Source organism: Grus americana, chromosome 4 (genome assembly GCF_028858705.1).
Source record: "Grus americana isolate bGruAme1 chromosome 4, bGruAme1.mat, whole genome shotgun sequence".
Taxonomy (NCBI): Eukaryota; Metazoa; Chordata; class Aves; order Gruiformes; family Gruidae; genus Grus; species Grus americana.
In genome coordinates this window covers 57,677,799-57,695,148 of record NC_072855.1, presented here as the reverse complement: position 1 = coordinate 57,695,148, position 17,350 = coordinate 57,677,799, and the positions used below count along the sequence as shown (strand labels likewise).

The following is a 17,350-nucleotide window of genomic DNA, read 5'->3' as shown; positions in this document are numbered from 1 at the left end:
GAAGAGTCACACCTTTAAAAACAAAATGAAGCCTGTGTTTGCACCTCACGTGTGAAAACCGGACCTAAAAATAACATAATGGTTTCACTATGTTAAGCATACGCTGGCACATGGAGCCATCAAGAACTTCCTTAGTTCCTGGGACCTCCGACCCATTTAATACCTGTTCCTTGCTGTGATCCCTGCCTTGTCATTTTCCCATTGCATCAATATACATTGTCCCATCTTAAGCTTACCAAGAAGTGCGCAGAGACCATGGCCGCCCGGCAAGCAGCGCAGACAAGAGGAGCAAAGCTGCAGAGCAGAACCACGGGTGCTCCTGACCCAGCACCGACGCCGCACAGGCTTCAGGGGCTTCGTCCCCAACCACATCATCCTGTTTTGTTCCAGCGGGGAGGCATCCAGCCTCATGCGCCCAGACTGCCAACCTGAACATGGTAATGGGGGGTAATCAGGCAATTCACTTGAAAAGCATGCTCCTGGTCTGAGCTAGAGCATTAATGTATGCCCAGCCTGATGCGGCAGCAGCTGCTAAGCACCTCTTATTGTTGCTGTAGGCAGCGGCGTTGCCCGAAGGTGCCCCTCTCCCTTTCTGCCTCTCTGTTGGTGATCTGGTAACACAGAAAAACCTTAATTTATTCACGCCTTCCCTCCGTATGCCGTGCTCTCAATGCCACCGTACATACTGACAGCGTGTTAGTGAAGCTCTGTGCGTGCTTATGAAGCACAGCGGGCAGTACAGAAATGCTCCGTGCTATTTTTGACAATTACGCCATTTTAATAGTGCACTGACTAAAGACTCTCCTGGATGCTGTAGATAATCCCCCCATATTGCAGCCTGGTAAATGAGGACGAGTCATCTTGTTTCCTTCCAGCACTGCTCCCCTGGGAGTGCCGCTGCCTGTGCAGATGCACAGAAGAAATGGTCTGCGTGTTCTCCCCTCAGTGCTGCTGCGAGGGGCCCTGTGCCTGCCGGGCCGGGCCGGGGAGTCTCTTCCCCGTGCTGAGCTCCTCACACCGGCTGACAGGTCAGCAATGACATGGGTCTGCATAACTTTTAGACAAACCCAACCCCTCTGCCTTCTGACGTGCAAGAGGAGTCTGCCTGCGTTAGTACATGTGTTAGAGGTAGCAGCAGCAATGAGAACACACCAAAAGGTAAATCACCCGTTCCACTAACGGGAAAGACTCAAAAAGCTTGAATCCTGCAGGTCTTCATAAAAAAGACATGAGACTAGCTGTGAATCTTCAAAGTACACAAAATCAATTTCTTTTCAAGTTCACTTAGGTCTGAACCTTTAGTATTTGCATTTTCAAACTCTTCTGAGATCTGGAAGGCAAAAACTTACCTCGCTCTCTTTCTTTTTTGTGTTTAAAAAGGTTCTCATGTAATCCTGAGGCTGCAAAGGAGCAGTCTCTCCCTGCCACACCGCTGCAGGAGCTGCCACCTGTGGAGCTGTCTTGCAGAGAAGGACGGGGGAACATTTTTCACTCTGAGACATCCCCAGATCGCTGGCTACACAGCTCTGCTCAACAGCTGAAGAAAACACTAGTGACCCAGAAAGAAAGTAAAAACACAAAGCCCAGAGAGGAAGACCGTGGCATTGATGTCTGGGGTATCTTTGACTTCCGGAGGAATTAGCAGAGGCCAGGGACAAGCCAACGTGTTGGTGTGCCGGTGATGGCTCAGAAAGCTATTTCCATCATCAGTTTTCTGTGGGCTGCCATGCTGCACATGTGAGCGGCTGAGGTGCACGGGTGCTGCTGAGCCCTGTTTGCTGCGGAGGAGCCGCCTGCGGCAGAGCAACCAGCCAGGGGCAGCCCTGCAGCAAACAGCTGTGGCGGTTTCAAAGCAAACGCAAGCCAAAGCTCTTACTTCATGGTGCTCACAAGGCCACTGTCAACAGGAGGAGGGCGAAAAAAAAAAAGAGTAAAAAGGAAACAGTAATGTGGCAACTTTTCCCTTAACACAGGAGCTATTACTGGAGTCCCTGTGTGTGGCTCACACAGCCCCTTTATTATGCACACCTTTTAAGAGCTACCTTGGATGATAGGGTCCTTGTTCTTTCTCACCCTCTCCTGATGTAAGTTTTCCAGATGGAATGATAACTTTCTTTAAGCGCTCCTTCATTACACTATCAGCTACCTCTCTCACCTGGGAAATAAAGGCTAATTGGCCCTGTGCAATTACACATTCATATCACAGGCACTTGACATAGGCAAGATTAACTAACAATCATTGCAAAAATGGTACTGACTAAGCTACAGACAGCTTGAGATCATCACCCAAAGCTAAAAATTGCGACCAGCGTACTACCCAGGTAAACTGTAAACTATGAAGGCATACAGACATCTTTGGAAGCTATTTACAGGCAATTAAAGTAGAAGTCATACATGATAAATTGCAACATCCTCAAAATCTCAAGTGTTAAGTGCCTTCGTTCTAAGATTTCTAAGCTATGGCTAATATATCCCCAGATAATTTTTTAAAAACTAAATTGCATGCAAGTGGCCCTTCTATCCTCCTCTGTCTTGATATTCTGTTTCACTTTGTTAGCAATTAGTACTACAGAAAAGACATCTTTAGCTCAGAACAGATTTTCAACTCATTTAACAGTTCATTGTCAGACGATGGAAAAACAGTTGAGATGGAGCTAAATGGTTCACCTGAGTACAGAAATGCTGTTTATTATTTCAGAGATGTGTAGAAATGGCATTTGCTATCTCAGACCATAATTTCAAGAAGGAAACGGGACATGAAGCTGGACATTAACTCCTTATTCTGTCTGCCGTAATGGTTGCCACAAGTCAGCATCACAGCCTATGGGACTGAGACTGAACTTCATGTGAACTTTGGGTGCATTAAGAAGAGCGTGGCCAGCAGGTCGAGGGAGGTTATCCTCCCCCTCTACTCTGCCCTGGTGAGGCCACATCTGGAGTTCTGGGCTCCCCAGTTCAAGAAAGACAGGGAACTAATGGAGAAAGTCCAGCGGAGGGCTACGAGGATGATTAGGGGACTGGAGCATCTCTCTTATGAGGAAAGGCTGAGGGAGCTGGGTCTGTTTGGTCAGGAGAAGAGAAGACTGAGAGGGGATCTCATCAACACTTACAAATATCTAAAGAGTGGGTGTCAAGAGGATGGGGCCAGACTCTTCTCAATGGTGCCCAGTGACAGGACAAGGAGCAACGGGTACAAAGTGGAACACACAAGTTCCACCTGAATATGAGGAAAAACTTCTTCACTTTGAGGGTGACCAAGCAGTGGAACAGGCTGCCCAGAGAGGTCGCGCAGTCTCCTTCTCTGGAGATATTCAAAACCCGCCTGGACACGATCCTGTGCAACATGCTCTAGGTGATCCTGCTTTAGCAGGGGGGGTTGGACTAGACGATCTCCAGAGGTCCCTTCCAACCCGTGTCATTCTATGATTCTGTGAAAGCACTTCCTTTCCAAAACAGACCCACATTAAGCCATCTACTACAGCCGGGCTGCCCAACCCTACAATCCACAGCACTTCTCGGTCAGCGCTAGTAATAACTTGTGAAGTAGTTAAGGATACTGTAAAAAAAAAAGTTTTGTATTTTTAGAGCTCAAAGAAGGCTAATAAATAAATGAGTCTTTATGTTAGTCTTAGAACATCGCATGGCTTCAGGCAAGTACACGCTCCTTTTCAGGGCAAAACAGAGGAGAAGTAGTTTTGGTCTCGGAATGGAAAAGGGTTTAGAGAGGAAGCAAACTGTGTCTCTTAAATGGAAGTGAAAAAGAAAATAGTGCAAAGAGCTGTGTGCCTGGCTTCATCGAGAGTCCTCAACAGTGAAGGGAGGGATTCTTGTTAGAAGGGCAAGATGTGGTCTATTCTTGTATAGACAAGGAAATAAGAAAATAGCTTCAAGAGGTGAGAAATGCCAAAGAAATAAAATAAGTATGGTAAAAGAGGTGTTTAAGAGGCTTATTCTCCATCAATGTATTCCCTGAAATCCTATTTAATATTAATGGGACTTGAATACACAGCTCATGGGGAAAGAACAGTGACCTTTGTGGGCTTAAAAGGGATCCTACAAAATTCAGAGCAGCACAAGAGGTAGCCAAAACAAGTTGTTTAAATTCTAAAAAAATGCAGAATACAGATGTACAGAATGAGTCACTGGGAAAACAAAATAACACCAGTAAAACAGAGGAAATAAAGAGATAGTTGATGTGAGAGCCATACCTCAAACTCAGGTAGCTTCCTCGCTTCTAGTAGATCTCATTGACCTGTAGTAATGGTATTAGATATGTAGCCCGTAATAAAGAGCTACTGCTCACTCCAGCCAGCAGGTAACTGCAAAGATATACACATTTTTGGCAGCACATTACTGTAAAGAGTGTTCCTTCCCCTTTTTGCTATGCCATGTGATAAACCGTATCATGAAATACACCTCCTTGCATGAATTTTCGTATAGCCACAAATAAAACTACTCAAGAGACAGCATTACAAACATTTGTACTGAGCTACAGTTCTGCTGGAAGCATTTAGGAAGATGTATCGGGTCAGTCTTCAGTGGGTGTTTGGCAGTAGAGCTCTGCAGAAACCTACAGAGCTCAGATGGGGTGACAGTGCAGCCGCAGTTGGAAAGGGGATAAACTCTGCCGGAAAGAAGGATGCTGTCTCTGAACTAAGGGGAAGATGAGACAGGCCTTTGACTGGGGGGGATCACAGAAGCCACAGGAAGAAACACGAAGGTGGGGCGTAAAGACAGAATGTGATTAATTTTGATGGGTCCCATCTCCTGACTGCAATAAATCAATACACGTCAGCCTCAAATCTGGAAGAAGTGACGTTCTGGCAGGAGCCTCCAAAAAGCTGATTGCTCCAGCACACCCTGCTTCACAAGGGTATGAGTGGCAGCAACGGGAGGGCTACAGCAGTAAACCTGCCTGCGGCTTATCTGCGTTTCTTTGTCAAGATATCTTTTCAAATCAGCATCTAGTGCAAAAAAACCCCAAAACCCAACCAAACCAGCCTCCAGATGAAATCGCTAAGGCAGCATGCAGCTCCCCTAAGAAACCGAGCAGGAGTTTGGTTATGGTGAGCGCTGAGGAGCGACTAGCCTGCAGCACAGTGACCTAACCGAGAGGCTGCAAAGACCCTCAGACTCTCACATCAGTCCAGGAAGCTTTACATCATGGTCATAGTTCATGAAGTTTTACAGTTGATTTATGGTATTGGTTTCAGAACTCTTCACTCTTTTATAAGTGTATGGGACTTTTCCTATAAACACGGATTGAGGAGAAGGCTTTGGAGTATTTTTTACACATTGTAATCATATACAGGCATGCTATCACTCGCAAAAAAAAAAAATATATATATATATATTCTCTCTTTCTACATATATGTATCTCCCCCATTTTATTTTAAGCATATGGGCTGGTATTCCTGTGGGTGAACCACCTAAAAATTAGTTCCAGAACAGACACGTTAATGGAGACTCAAATAACTAAAATGTAAAGTACAGCTGATGAAACCTTGGCAGCAAAATATTTGAGGGTTGCCAGAAAAGAGTAGATTCCCACCTAACAGCTAAATTTCATTACCTTTTTGATGACCAGTACTACTACTTTGCTTTGGTCTTGGTAAATTTTAAGTATTTCTTATGTTCTGGATATTAATGTATTGTTGCCTGCAGTCATAACACCTAGGACTGTGACGCTGTCACATTTCTTGGGTTAAGCCGGGTCAGCCGAGCTGGCGGCCGGGACGGGGCATTTCCCGGGCACCCGCGGGTGGCTGTGATGAGCCCCGTCCCGAGCAGCGCAGCCCGCCAGCCTGGCAGCACTGTTTCTGAGCGCGCTGCCGGTACCATCTTTTCCCATGTGGCAGAAAGCTGACAGGCGCTTGCTCACACCCATTAGGGATTCCAGGAGGCATTTTATAGATGAGTGAGTTATAGATGCCCATTTGCTGGCTTTCTGAGGGGAGCTGCTCCTACGCCGGATTTTATATTCATCACGAAGTTCATTGGAAAAGGTATCTTCACTTCCTTTCGGATCTGTTTTGCGAAGCATCTGCTATGTTTCATGCAGGCTAAGGCTGATTTCTGTGGAAGGGAGCGATTCCTATGTAGGATTTATACACGACAGCAGCAGGCAGAGCGTTGAGGGGCAGGCTTAATCCTCAGCTGTGCTCCAGCTGATATCAAAGAGCTTTTGTATTTAATAAGTCTCAAACACTTACAATCACAGAGGACAGAAAAGTACAGAAAAATACAGTGGAACCAAACTATCCTCCAGGGCAAGATGAAACAGAAAATTAAGAGCACAAGATTTCTTTAATGGGTAGAAGTCCACATTCAATAATAGTGAAGAATTAGACACAAATCATCCTGCTGTTTCAGGAGGATAGTTTATCTAAATATGCTGTCGGGCAAAACCCACTGGAGCGCTGATGTTGGGTGGGTATGTGTCAGAAAGCAGAATATGAGTATGTACCCTGGGAGAGGACTTCTCCCCAAACCTTTTCTCCTCTCTTTGTTTCATCCAGGAGAGCAAACTCCGCATCTCTGCTCACCCACCTGGCCTTCCACATCAAGCAGAAAATGCTTCAGCTGCAGTGATCAAACACATTCCCTTTCCTGCCCCACCGCGGGAATGCTGCTCCCAAAGCCCACTGGGGTCTGTTTCTGTCCCTCTAACACGGGGACTGTTTTAATTTTAGACCCGAGCTGTCCTTAACATTAGAAAGACACGTTTTTAGAGGTTTTAACTAACCCAGAACAAAACTCTCAGCTCAAAAACAGTCTTCCTTAAGTCCTTTGCACACTTTCTTGCTACGAGACGTTCCCAGCCTCTCCACCTGCAAGAGGCCACCTTCTTGATCTTGAGATTTGCCGAGGCCAGATAAGATGGCTTCATCCTGTCCCCCAGCTAGCTGGCAAAACAAGGGCTTGAAAGCTCCTGTATCTCCTCCCAGTCTCTGTGTAATAAATACAAAGTGTTTCGTGTCACTGTGATAGATCTTTTCTGCCCTGCTGCTTTTTCATCCATAGTGCTATTACCCGCCCCCCAACCAAAGCCTGCCCATTCTGTTCTCTCAGTCCTACTTCTGCTCCATCAAGAAAGAGCCTTTAGGAGCATCACCCTCAATTATAAAAGGTCATAATAAATTCCCTTTCCTTGTATTTCCCACCAAACGTTACTGATTTCGGCAATGTTAACACAGGGTCACCCTTCTGCCCCAGCTTCCTCGTCTGTCAGCGCCCCCATCACTGACGCTGTCGATGCTGTGTGACTGGTTGCCGATATATTCCTGCTCACCTATAAAGACACTGTCTCTCCCAACTCCCTGAGAGATGGAGACAGAGATAGCATTTAACACACGTGTAACTTTCAGTTGACTGTTTTTGACAGTGTAATTTTGGAAAGATAAAGGATCAGGAAAGCCTGTCTTGACTTCTAAGCAGCCATCTATAATGCAGCAGTGCAAGTTTCTGGGAAGCGTACATGCAGAGGGCTCTGGCAGAGGAAGAAGCATAGCAGGGCCATGGAAAATGGAAGCCCTGCAGAAGAGATCCAGGACTAAGAAGCATGACTGATAAGTGTAGTAAATTAAGAGGTAACTTAGTGGTCCCTTTCCCCTTAAGTTGCTACTCACTGGGTTAGACTTCCATAGCCAGCGTTATCATCAAAGATTTATATTTTCTTACAGGCATGGCAAATACAGAAAACAAACCAGCTTGACTTTACCTTTGGCATTAAAATAATACAAGTAGTGTAAAGAATATGACAGCTACAAGAAGTCTATGACAGTAATTTGAAGAATCCGTGCCCCTGAAAGATGCAGTAAAGTCTCTGGCAGCTGGAGGCCTGACGGAGTTGAGATGATGCAGACACAAGGCTGGGACCTGTAATCCCAAGCAGCCGGGCTATTTTATTATGCTTATTCACGTGAATACTTGTGAAATCTACAGGAGATCTATGGATTCTTTAGCTGATAAGATCTCCTGACTGGCCTCCTTTATCTCGCTTCTAGTGGCAAGGAAAAATGTCCTAAATGTTCGCGATCGGGTTTCAGACATTTTTCTGACTGCCAGCTTACTTTTTTAGCTCTACGACTCTCCAGGAGCTGTGGTCAGTGACACCTTAGTTCCGTAATTTTCAAGATAACATCTTAATTTTTGCCCAGATATCACGGGTATCTTACTCCATTCTCCTTCCTGAGAATTTCACACAGAAGAGGTTACAGTGCTGTTCATAGATGGAGAGACATGTGAAAGAGACCTTTAACATCGATTTTTGGAATCAGCCTCAGTGACTGACCTCCCCGTGCCCTATAAAACACCCTTTCAAAGCTTTTACAATTGTGCAGCCTTCAAGGAATTGGGCTTTTTTTCCTCCTTTCCCTCTGTAGGGCAAGAAAGAGAAGCCTAGAGAGTCACAAAGCCCGGAGCCCCGGGAAGCCTGCGGGCCCTCTTCACGTGCTCCCGCTCTGCAGCACGCACAGCAGCTCCAAGCCCGTTGCAAGGAGAAGGAAAGCGAGTGATGTGACAGCTGGAAGTTTGGTGAGGATAGAAGGTCTGAGAAAACCGGTGTGTCTTCTCAAAGTATGTGAGAAAGAAGTTAAATCCATAGTACGCACTTCTCTTGCACCTGATGGTAACCCCGTTGGGTAGGTTTTGTCATGTACATCCAGGCAGCTTAAAATTTACTTGGTTCTGATCCAGAGAAACTAACCATTTATTTTGCAGATGCAGGTAAGCCTTTTAGAGTAAAGTTTTCTGTTTGGTTTCATTTTTGGTTTGTTTGTTTGTTTGTTTGTTTGTTTGTTTTTTCCCCTGCCTGGGGTGTGATATAGTTGGACATTTTTATCTTCCCAGTAAAGGAATTGCTATGCATACCTGGTATGAACATGATCAGAAAGGAATGATTTTTCTGTGGAAAATTTGTATGAACAAGCAGCAATTTCCCTGAAACCTTTGTTCGTGACCTTCAATAGTGGCTTGAACTCTTCGGCTGCTAATGGCATGGCATTTTGAAACTGTGCTTGAATAACTGGGGAAGGGACCAACATTGATAGAGGTCGTCAAATTAGGGTTTAGTGCAGAAAAAAATACAAGTAATAAAATCAGGATTTCTGTTGAATCCAAGTTTGATTTGTTCAAAGTTTTGTATTTTATCCTGAATCTATCTTCAGCAGTGGCTGAATTCTGTCTTCAGAAGAGAAGGATAAATTTGCCTGAGATCAGTCATCCTTTATTTTAAAAAAAAAAGATAGATTTAATTTATATCAACATGTCATTGAATTCTATGACACAGGAAACTAAATCTGAAATTAAATTAGTTCTCAGATTTTCCTTTCAAGATGCAACAGCTTTGAGAGTTATGACAGAGCACTCATGCTGGGACTACTGACTTTTTCCCAATTTGCTGAACGATGCAACACTTTTTTCCTGTGATGTGACTGACTGGGGAAGGTGGTGGTGAGCACGTAGACATCTGCGCCCAGACCTCACTGAAGTAACGAGAGATTCAACAACTGATTGGAAAAGACAAATCTTCAGAGCCCACCACTGCCTTCCTCAGACCTAGCAACAAAAAATAGAAACCTCGAGAGGACCAAGGAATCAGCATCAAGAAGGGAAGCTGAAGAGAACTGAGGGTACTGGACGTCCTGCTAAGGATTTTTACATGATATCATCATAGTAATTCGGTTAAACAGCGAGAAGAACATGGCCCTGAGCAGAGTTGTGGAGGCCAGTTTAAGATGAAGCACTGATACTCAAATATACAGTGATTGTAAAGTGATATTTTATTCCAGATAAATGACTTGTAATATACTCATCCCAAACTGGGGAAAAAAAAAAAAAACCCACCAGATTTTATCTGTCTTTAAGTCACTTGGAGGACACCATCCACTGGACCAAGGGAAGAATTCCTGCTGCAACTAACTCACTCCCTCAGCCTCTTAAAATCCATACGGCTATTTTTCTTCTGCTTGCTTCCTGGATCCTTCCTTTTAATTTGGTAATCAAATAATCTTCCTTCCTTCTGCTGCCTTTTCTGATTCCTAATTGTTTGTCCCACGATAATCTTTTCCATCTTTTACCCACAACGTCTGTAGGTTTCAGAAGGTTCAGCCCGTTTTAAGGATGAAAATAATTGACAGTGCTTATAGAAATGTCAGTTTATCTGCATTATAACGATTCTATGATTCTACGATTGCCAATGTCCTCTGCTCTTCACCTTTACATTTCTGGTAACCTTAGTCTTTGTGTTGGAGCATAAAAATATCTTCAGAGTTACTGTTGCCTTTTTCAGAGGTGGTTTCCACTATGCTCTCTCAGGAGTATACTCTTTATTGTAATAATTTCTCTGACAAATAAAATCACTTCCTAAAAGTAACTGCTTCTGCATACAGAAATCATTTAGTAATGACCTCAAGTGAAAAAGATAGGAAAAAAAGCAACTGAAATTTGGAATTAACAAGATGTAGAAAATTTCCCTGCTGTATAATTAGCTTTTTGTGCTGGATCCTACATCTTGACCCTCATCTTGGCATGTTTATATCCTCCAAATACTCCAGCACACATGAAAGTTTACTTCCATGACTAATCCTATTGATTTGGATCAGACTACTCATGTGAGTAAAGTTATGTGTTAATATAGGACTTTGCAGGCTCTCAAACTCTTCGTCCAAACCTCGTCCTCCCAGCCTTTTGCCACGACCCACGAATTCCAGTGGTGTTCATTCATATACAAATAAACAAACCAGGGAACCAAGGGATATTAACTGGCCTGGAGCCAGGGCAAGGATGTCTTTTTTTTTTCTTTTTTCAGTCTGAGGTTCTCAGATCTGGTCTCCTCGTCCCATTATGGTTCTCCATTCAGTAAAATTCTTGCCAGGGCTTCCCAAGCGTCAGCTGCATTTTAAAGCAAGTATTTGAAGCTATGACAAATGTAAGATAGTTGGTTTATCTGTTATGAAGTGTTTCGTAATACATTCACATGAGAAATGCTCATGAATTTTAGTAAAGAATAACATACAGGGTCTGAATTTTGTCTTGAATCAGTCAGTTTGTAGGTCTAGGAGAGCTGGTTTCATCATGTTGAAAAAGGAAATCCTGTGAAATATATTAAAATCCAGATGCAAGGGGTTTTTTTATTTTTTTTTTTATTATCAGGTTTGCCAAAGTAGCAGTAAGGTTATGGAACTAATAAACTAAATCCTATGCTCATGTGACTCAATTGCCTCTAGTCTGAAGATAAGTCTGACTTAAAGATTCAAATATATGAAGTGTTTGTACAGTAGATGTGAAATGAGTATATCTAAGTATTAAATCACGAGCAAGTGTTACCCATCTGCTAAGTATATTAATGTACTGCATCATGTATACTGTGCTTTAATGTGCTTATATTAAATTTAAAGTGGCAGAAGGCAATCAATTTGGATATTTGAAAGTGAAAGGCTTTTCCAGCTTTTTTTCCCAAAACAGTGAAGTAAGTTGTTTTCTGGGGTTTTTTTGGTGATTCTGTGCTATCTTGGCAGATATTATGAGCAGCTCAGTGAGAAATACCATACTACCTGACCTGACAGAGAGCTGAGAAGTGAGGCTGAGGCAAGTCACGGAAGTGCCGGATTCTGGTTCTACCTTGCATTTTACCCATATAAGTATAAAAAAGTTGAGTAAAGTCTCATTTAGGGTGCAAGATGCACTCCAATTCAAAGGCTGAACGGAGCAGAAGTGAGAGGAATGGAGGAAGCGGTAGAATGCAGACACAATTCAAGTCCACATATAATGAATAATATATAAGCTGCATTTGAAAGCAGGAACATTTGGAATAGAAGGTTTTAACTCTATCTTGAAGCATGCATGACTATTATTAACCTTTTATCCTTGTGTGTGTCACCTCAGTTCCAACACAGAGTCCCAGACTCCAATTTCTACTTACATTATTCTTTGCCTTCTGCCCTTCTTGACAATGTATGTAAAATATTTTACAAACTGAACGCGGCTTGTTCTTTCAGCAGATTTCAGCTTATTTTTCACTGATCTGTTTTTGCGTAATTCTAATCACAAATTTATGATGTCGTATCTGGTAAAGAAATCCAGTAGTGGATTGTGGGTTGGTCAGCCAGAATACGGCATGCCGTAGACATAAAAATATGGAAAGAACTCCAGACACTGGTCTTGTCTGGTGGAAAATTGTTATCTGCAAACACCATCCACATCTTCAAACACAGACCCATGAAATGCAAACAGTAGCATCTTGTGTCAATACCTTTGGCCTGGTCATGCACAAGATCTGCTGAAACGTGGCGTTTAGAGATTTGAATCTTCAAAGTGAGAGCACTCCCCTCCTGGTGGGAAGCGTGGCCGCCTCGGCTCTGTGTGCACGAGCACTTCAGCAGACCGTATTGAAAATTCTCCTCCTGTTTTGCTACCGTTTGAGTTGGAGTGCTGCAGATCTGCCATTTCTTATACTCCACCTGCACGTGTTAATGACCAGCTCAATATATCCGGGGTACAGTTCTTATTTCAAGCTGCTTTATTCTAGCTACCAGATACAAAACAGGCTTTTTAAGCATTTTAGGTGTTTTGTAACCTGAACTTGCATGGTATATCACCTTAAGTGTGACCAGCAACGTCTGAGGTACAGTTCCTGCTTGCAAGCAGTTAAATTACTGTTTGCCCATGCGAACAGCCATCTGTTTTACTCCTGGAGTAGGAGTTTGACTCTTTAGACCAAGTTACTTGCTCTAATTCAAAACCTATAAATCTTCACCAATAAAAAATGTAAAAAATAGTGGCTTTTTTTAAGAGAGAGGAAAAAAAAAAGAAAAGCCGTTTTTTTCATTGCATGGATAGCATTCTCAAAAGTGCTACAGCAATCTGGTTTCAATTTTAGCTATGATCCTAAGTAGATGCCTTCTTGACTCTGGCATCATCATGGCTGCAAAATAAGAAGCAGGCTCACTGGCACTGAACATACGCATGTCCTGGATTCGCTCTGCCTCCTGCTTACGGAAAGCCAGCAAAAGCAGCAAGGCTGAGTCTGACATGTTTTTTCTCCACTTTATTGTGTTTAGATGGGGTAAGCGTACTGCAAAGCTGCCGGTCGTCCACTTGATGGTATCAAGTAACTGAACACAGAAGAGTACAGCTGCTTAACGCTCTCTATTCGGGCAGACATGACCAGATAATTTCGTAACAGGTAAACCAGCTCTGTTATATTCTTCACCTGCACTAACAATTTCTGGGCTAGACTTAATCAGACTGTGTTTAATTTAGCTTGCTGCTCAGATTCTGTAGTCCAGTCTAGTCTATTCTGGACCAGCCCTGCCGTGAGGTGGATAAATATGCCTTCATCAGGAAGATCACCATGGTTTTTCTGTAAGAAGAGCATGCTGCTAATTTGCATCTTCAAAGACTCTCTGGTATCTATTTCTATGTGAAAACACATTAGAAAAAAAAGCTATTGGAAGTCATTTATTCGTAAATTCTGTCCTTATCAAGTAATTTCTAAGCATTTTAACAAACTTTTAAATGACATCTTGCCAAGCTTTGGCAAAAAGAAAAATGTAACTTTAAGCTGGAGCAAGAAGGAAGACTTGGCACTGGTCTTTCACTCTTCTTCATCATGTTTCCCTTTGTCTGAGGATACGCGTGAGCAGCCACATGCACGAGGAATGAATGAGCCTTGTCTCTTTCCAGAGGTGAGACCAGGCAGGGCTAACATTTCTCCCAGGTGTGTAGAGGTATAGCTACCCCTTGCAAAAAAACCAAAAAAACATGAAAACAAGTTCTTGCATATTTTAAAGTTGTTCTCGTGTTTGTTTGGGCATTGATTCTAGTATGGCAGAGTTTTTTATTCGTCCCAGACAGAAAAATAAAGGATTCCCATCACACCTCTTCAGAATAAAAAACATTCAGCGTGAAATTTGCTATCCAGTAGGAAAGCAGCTTTGCATCGTGTCCCACAGAAACATGGTGATCTGGCTCATTTGGCGATTTTTACGATGGTAAGTACGTGTAAATCTAATGCAACAAGGGACTTTCTGTCTCAGGCTATTTCATTTCTGATGTGGAGTGTGCCTTGTCCAAAACAAACAGACAGCATGATGCTGGGACAGAAAGATGCTTGGACAGACAGACCGCATCTTTCGGCCAAGCAAAACATTGAGCCAGGTCACATTGATATATGGGTGCACGGTTGTATGGGGCACTGAAGCAGCCAGAGGACGCCCGTATCTGCACTGAAATAAAAAGAGCTGATCTCAGGAGGAAATTTCACCCTGGCCTAGACGAGGCAGCACCCACTTGGGTACGGCACCAGCAGCAGCGGGGTGCGGGCAGCCGTCCTGCCCCCAGCGGCGCCTCAGTAACCCCCTGCGTAAACCGGAGAGGAGGATGATCGTATCCTGAGGGTTTGCAGCTTTCCTTTGCTGGATGTCACCACGGGCAGGGCTGAGTAATGGCGCTGGCTACTAACAGCAGGGGGTAATGTTAAGCGCTGGAGCTGGCGCCGATGGCTCCCAGCGCCTCGCTGGCCCACCAGCCGCTCCGAGGCAGCCTGGGTCCTGCTCGTAGCACGCTCAGGGAGCCCGTGCTATGCACCAAATAAGAGCATGTGGGTATTATTTGTTTTCTTCTGTCAGATTATTCATTCCAAATACCATTTCGTCGTCTTATTGCCAAGAGATAGTCTGTGAGCAAGTCCTTGTTTTGAAAAGAGCAGTTGTTATTCACAAGTCCTGATCATAAGGTATGTGCCGCTTGGGGGAATTTGTTTGCAAACTCTCCATTGCAGCTATTAACTGTTTATCGTGAAGAAATTATCACCTTGGGCTACGTCGTCGTGATTTCTTTTCCCCGATTAGAGTCCGTGAAACTTTGTTTTAGAAAGGAGAAAGACAAATTACGAAGAATAAATGACTAGTTATGAACTTCTGGTACGCTTTATTCAAAGTCTAAGTAATTATACTGAAACCCACAAAGCTTTTTGGATCCATGTTTTCATGGCAGCTGTGATTGCTTGAATATTTGGGAAACAATAGGTAATAAAACTGCACAAATATGACTCCGTAAGGAAACTTGACTTGCAGTACACACCAGCACTCTCAGTCTTATCTGAGAAGCGCCATAGTTGGACAAGCCTCTTTTTCATCCCACGAGTCTTTATATCTTGTAAGAAGTCAGTATTCATGTGAGTAAATGCCACCCAGGGTGATCTACGTGTTCCTTCAGAGTCTGGTCCTGGTTCCTCTGGTTCGGGAAGTTTGCCGGACGCAAGAAATGCCACACCAAACGCTACGTAGGAGATGCTCTGTGGTAATGCCAAGATGAGAACCAAACTACACCAGGTGAATGCGGCATTTGGAGGGTCAGAGGCAGAGGGGAAGGGATCAGAAGCCGACAAGCTCTCTCCAGGCCATCAGCGCAGTTCTTTGCATGTTGATGCTTCTTTTCCTGTCGTACAAACCAGGGGCAATGAAAACGGGCTGGCGTGCACCACACAGCGAAGAAGCGACTGGTAAATAAACAAACAGAAAGAAAATCAGCTAAAATTAAACCGACTCCATGCAATAGGGAGTTAGTGCACGCTGCTCCATTGGACGCGAGCCCTCATGTCGCGTGCACGCGCTCGCCGGGCAGCCGGCTGCTGAGTTATACGCGTTTATCCTCCGCATTCTAAAAAAAAGCACGGGACGACAGAGCGCTCCCCCGTGTTTTATGCCCGCACCGTGGGCATGACAGCCCGCTCATAAACCGCCGTAAATTAGCGCGGTTTTCCAGAAGTTTCCCTGGCGGGGCAGGCCACCTCTCGCCGTCCCTTCCCCGGCACCCCCCGGCCGCGGGCGCTTCCCCCCTCCCCTCCGCACCCGCCTCATTTGCAAGTCTAATACCCCGCGCGCCGCGCGTACATTATGCAAAGCGGGCTCCCAGCCCGCTCCTCCGCCTAGGTGAATAAATTATGCTAACGAGGGCGGGGAGATGGGCCGGCGGGCGGGAGCGGCGGTAGCTCCGCGGCGCGGCTGACAGTGGGGCAGCGCGGGGGCTCCCTGCCGGCGGGGCGACGCGGCTCCCGGCCGCCTGCGGGCTTCCCCGCCTGGCGCGGCTGCTGGGCGCCGGCAGGCAGGCAGGCAGGTGCCGGGGGGAGCAACAAGTCCGCCGGCGGCTGGGAGGAGAGCGGGAGGCGGAGTGTGGGGGGGGGCGCTTCCCGCCCCGCGCCTGCAAACCTCTCTGACAAGTGGCAAACCGTTAGCAGAGCACGCTGCTCCCTCCGAAGGGCGGGTGGAAGCCGCGGGGGCTCGCCCCGCACCCAGCCCTGCTGCCGGATTTTGGCTCCTCACCCCCCCTCCCCACCTCCCGCCCCTGCTGCGGGGCTTAGTCGCGACCCGCTGCCGGGCGGCGTGCGGTGCGGTGCGGGCTGCGGTGCGCGCCGCCGCTCCGCCTTGAAAGTGTGAGCGCCGGTTGCGGGCTTTTCTTCTACTTATCGCGTTTTGGGGTTTGGTTTTTTTTCAATTATTTCGCCTTTTTGTTATTTATTTTCTGGTACTTTATTGTTATTATTTTTGTTGCCGCTGTTTGTAAACTAATTGCCTCCATGGGGGGCGGAGGAAAGGAAATCAAAGCTGCCGCAGCTGAAGGGTGTAAAAGCACGTTAGGGAAGAGCCGAGGAGCCGCAGGACGGGATGGCAGCGGGAAGCCCGGCTGCGGCGGGGACCGCTGCCCGCGGCGGGCCGGGCCGTGCGGCTCTGCGCTGGCGGCTCTCCTCTCGGCGCTGGCGGCGGCCTCCTGCGTCTACCTGGGGGTGCGGACCAGCGACCTCCAGGCCAGGGTCGCGGCCATCGAGGGCGCCCGAGGGGGCTTCTCTGCCGCCGCCCCGCTCCCGCCGCTGCCCGGCTATTCCCTGGAGCAGCTGAACGCGATGATGCAGGAGAAAGTGGAGCGACTTCTCGCCCAGGTGTGCGGGACGGGGGTGGCCGCTCTCAGCCTGCGTGTGTGCCGGGGGTGGGGGATGATGTGTGCGGGGCGACGGGAGGCCGGCTGAGGCGATGAGCGGGGCGACCGGAGCGGCTCCGCGGGCGGGAGGTGGGGGAGAAGCGGCGAGAGTGAGCCCGCATCCCCGGGTGGGGACGGGGGCGGGAAGCGGGCCTGAGGCGAGCGGCGGGCGGGACGGCACCGAGGCTTTCCTCATCCGTAAGGAAAGGGGAAGGAAAAAAAAAAAGAATAAAGCCAGGGGGGCACTTGCGGCAGAGGTGGGAGAGAGCCGGTGGCGTCGGGCTTGTGTTTGTTGTTGTGGGGGCGGAGAAGTCAGTGAGACACCTTGGGTCGAGTCCAAGTGAAGAAGCGACCGCTGGCTGCGCACCCTGTG

The 17,350-nt window shown here is 46.2% G+C and overlaps 1 protein-coding gene across 1 annotated transcript in view; it reads left to right on the top strand.

Moving 5' to 3' along the window:
- The first annotated feature begins 16,219 nt into the window (after positions 1-16,219).
- Positions 16,220-17,350, top strand: part of COL25A1 (collagen type XXV alpha 1 chain) — a 314,927-nt gene continuing 313,796 nt past the window's right edge. Inside the window, exon 1 of the mRNA XM_054824657.1 lies at positions 16,220-16,939. Coding sequence (XP_054680632.1) covers positions 16,580-16,939 — 360 coding nt within the window. The 5' untranslated portion in view covers positions 16,220-16,579. The remainder of the gene's footprint in view (positions 16,940-17,350) is intronic.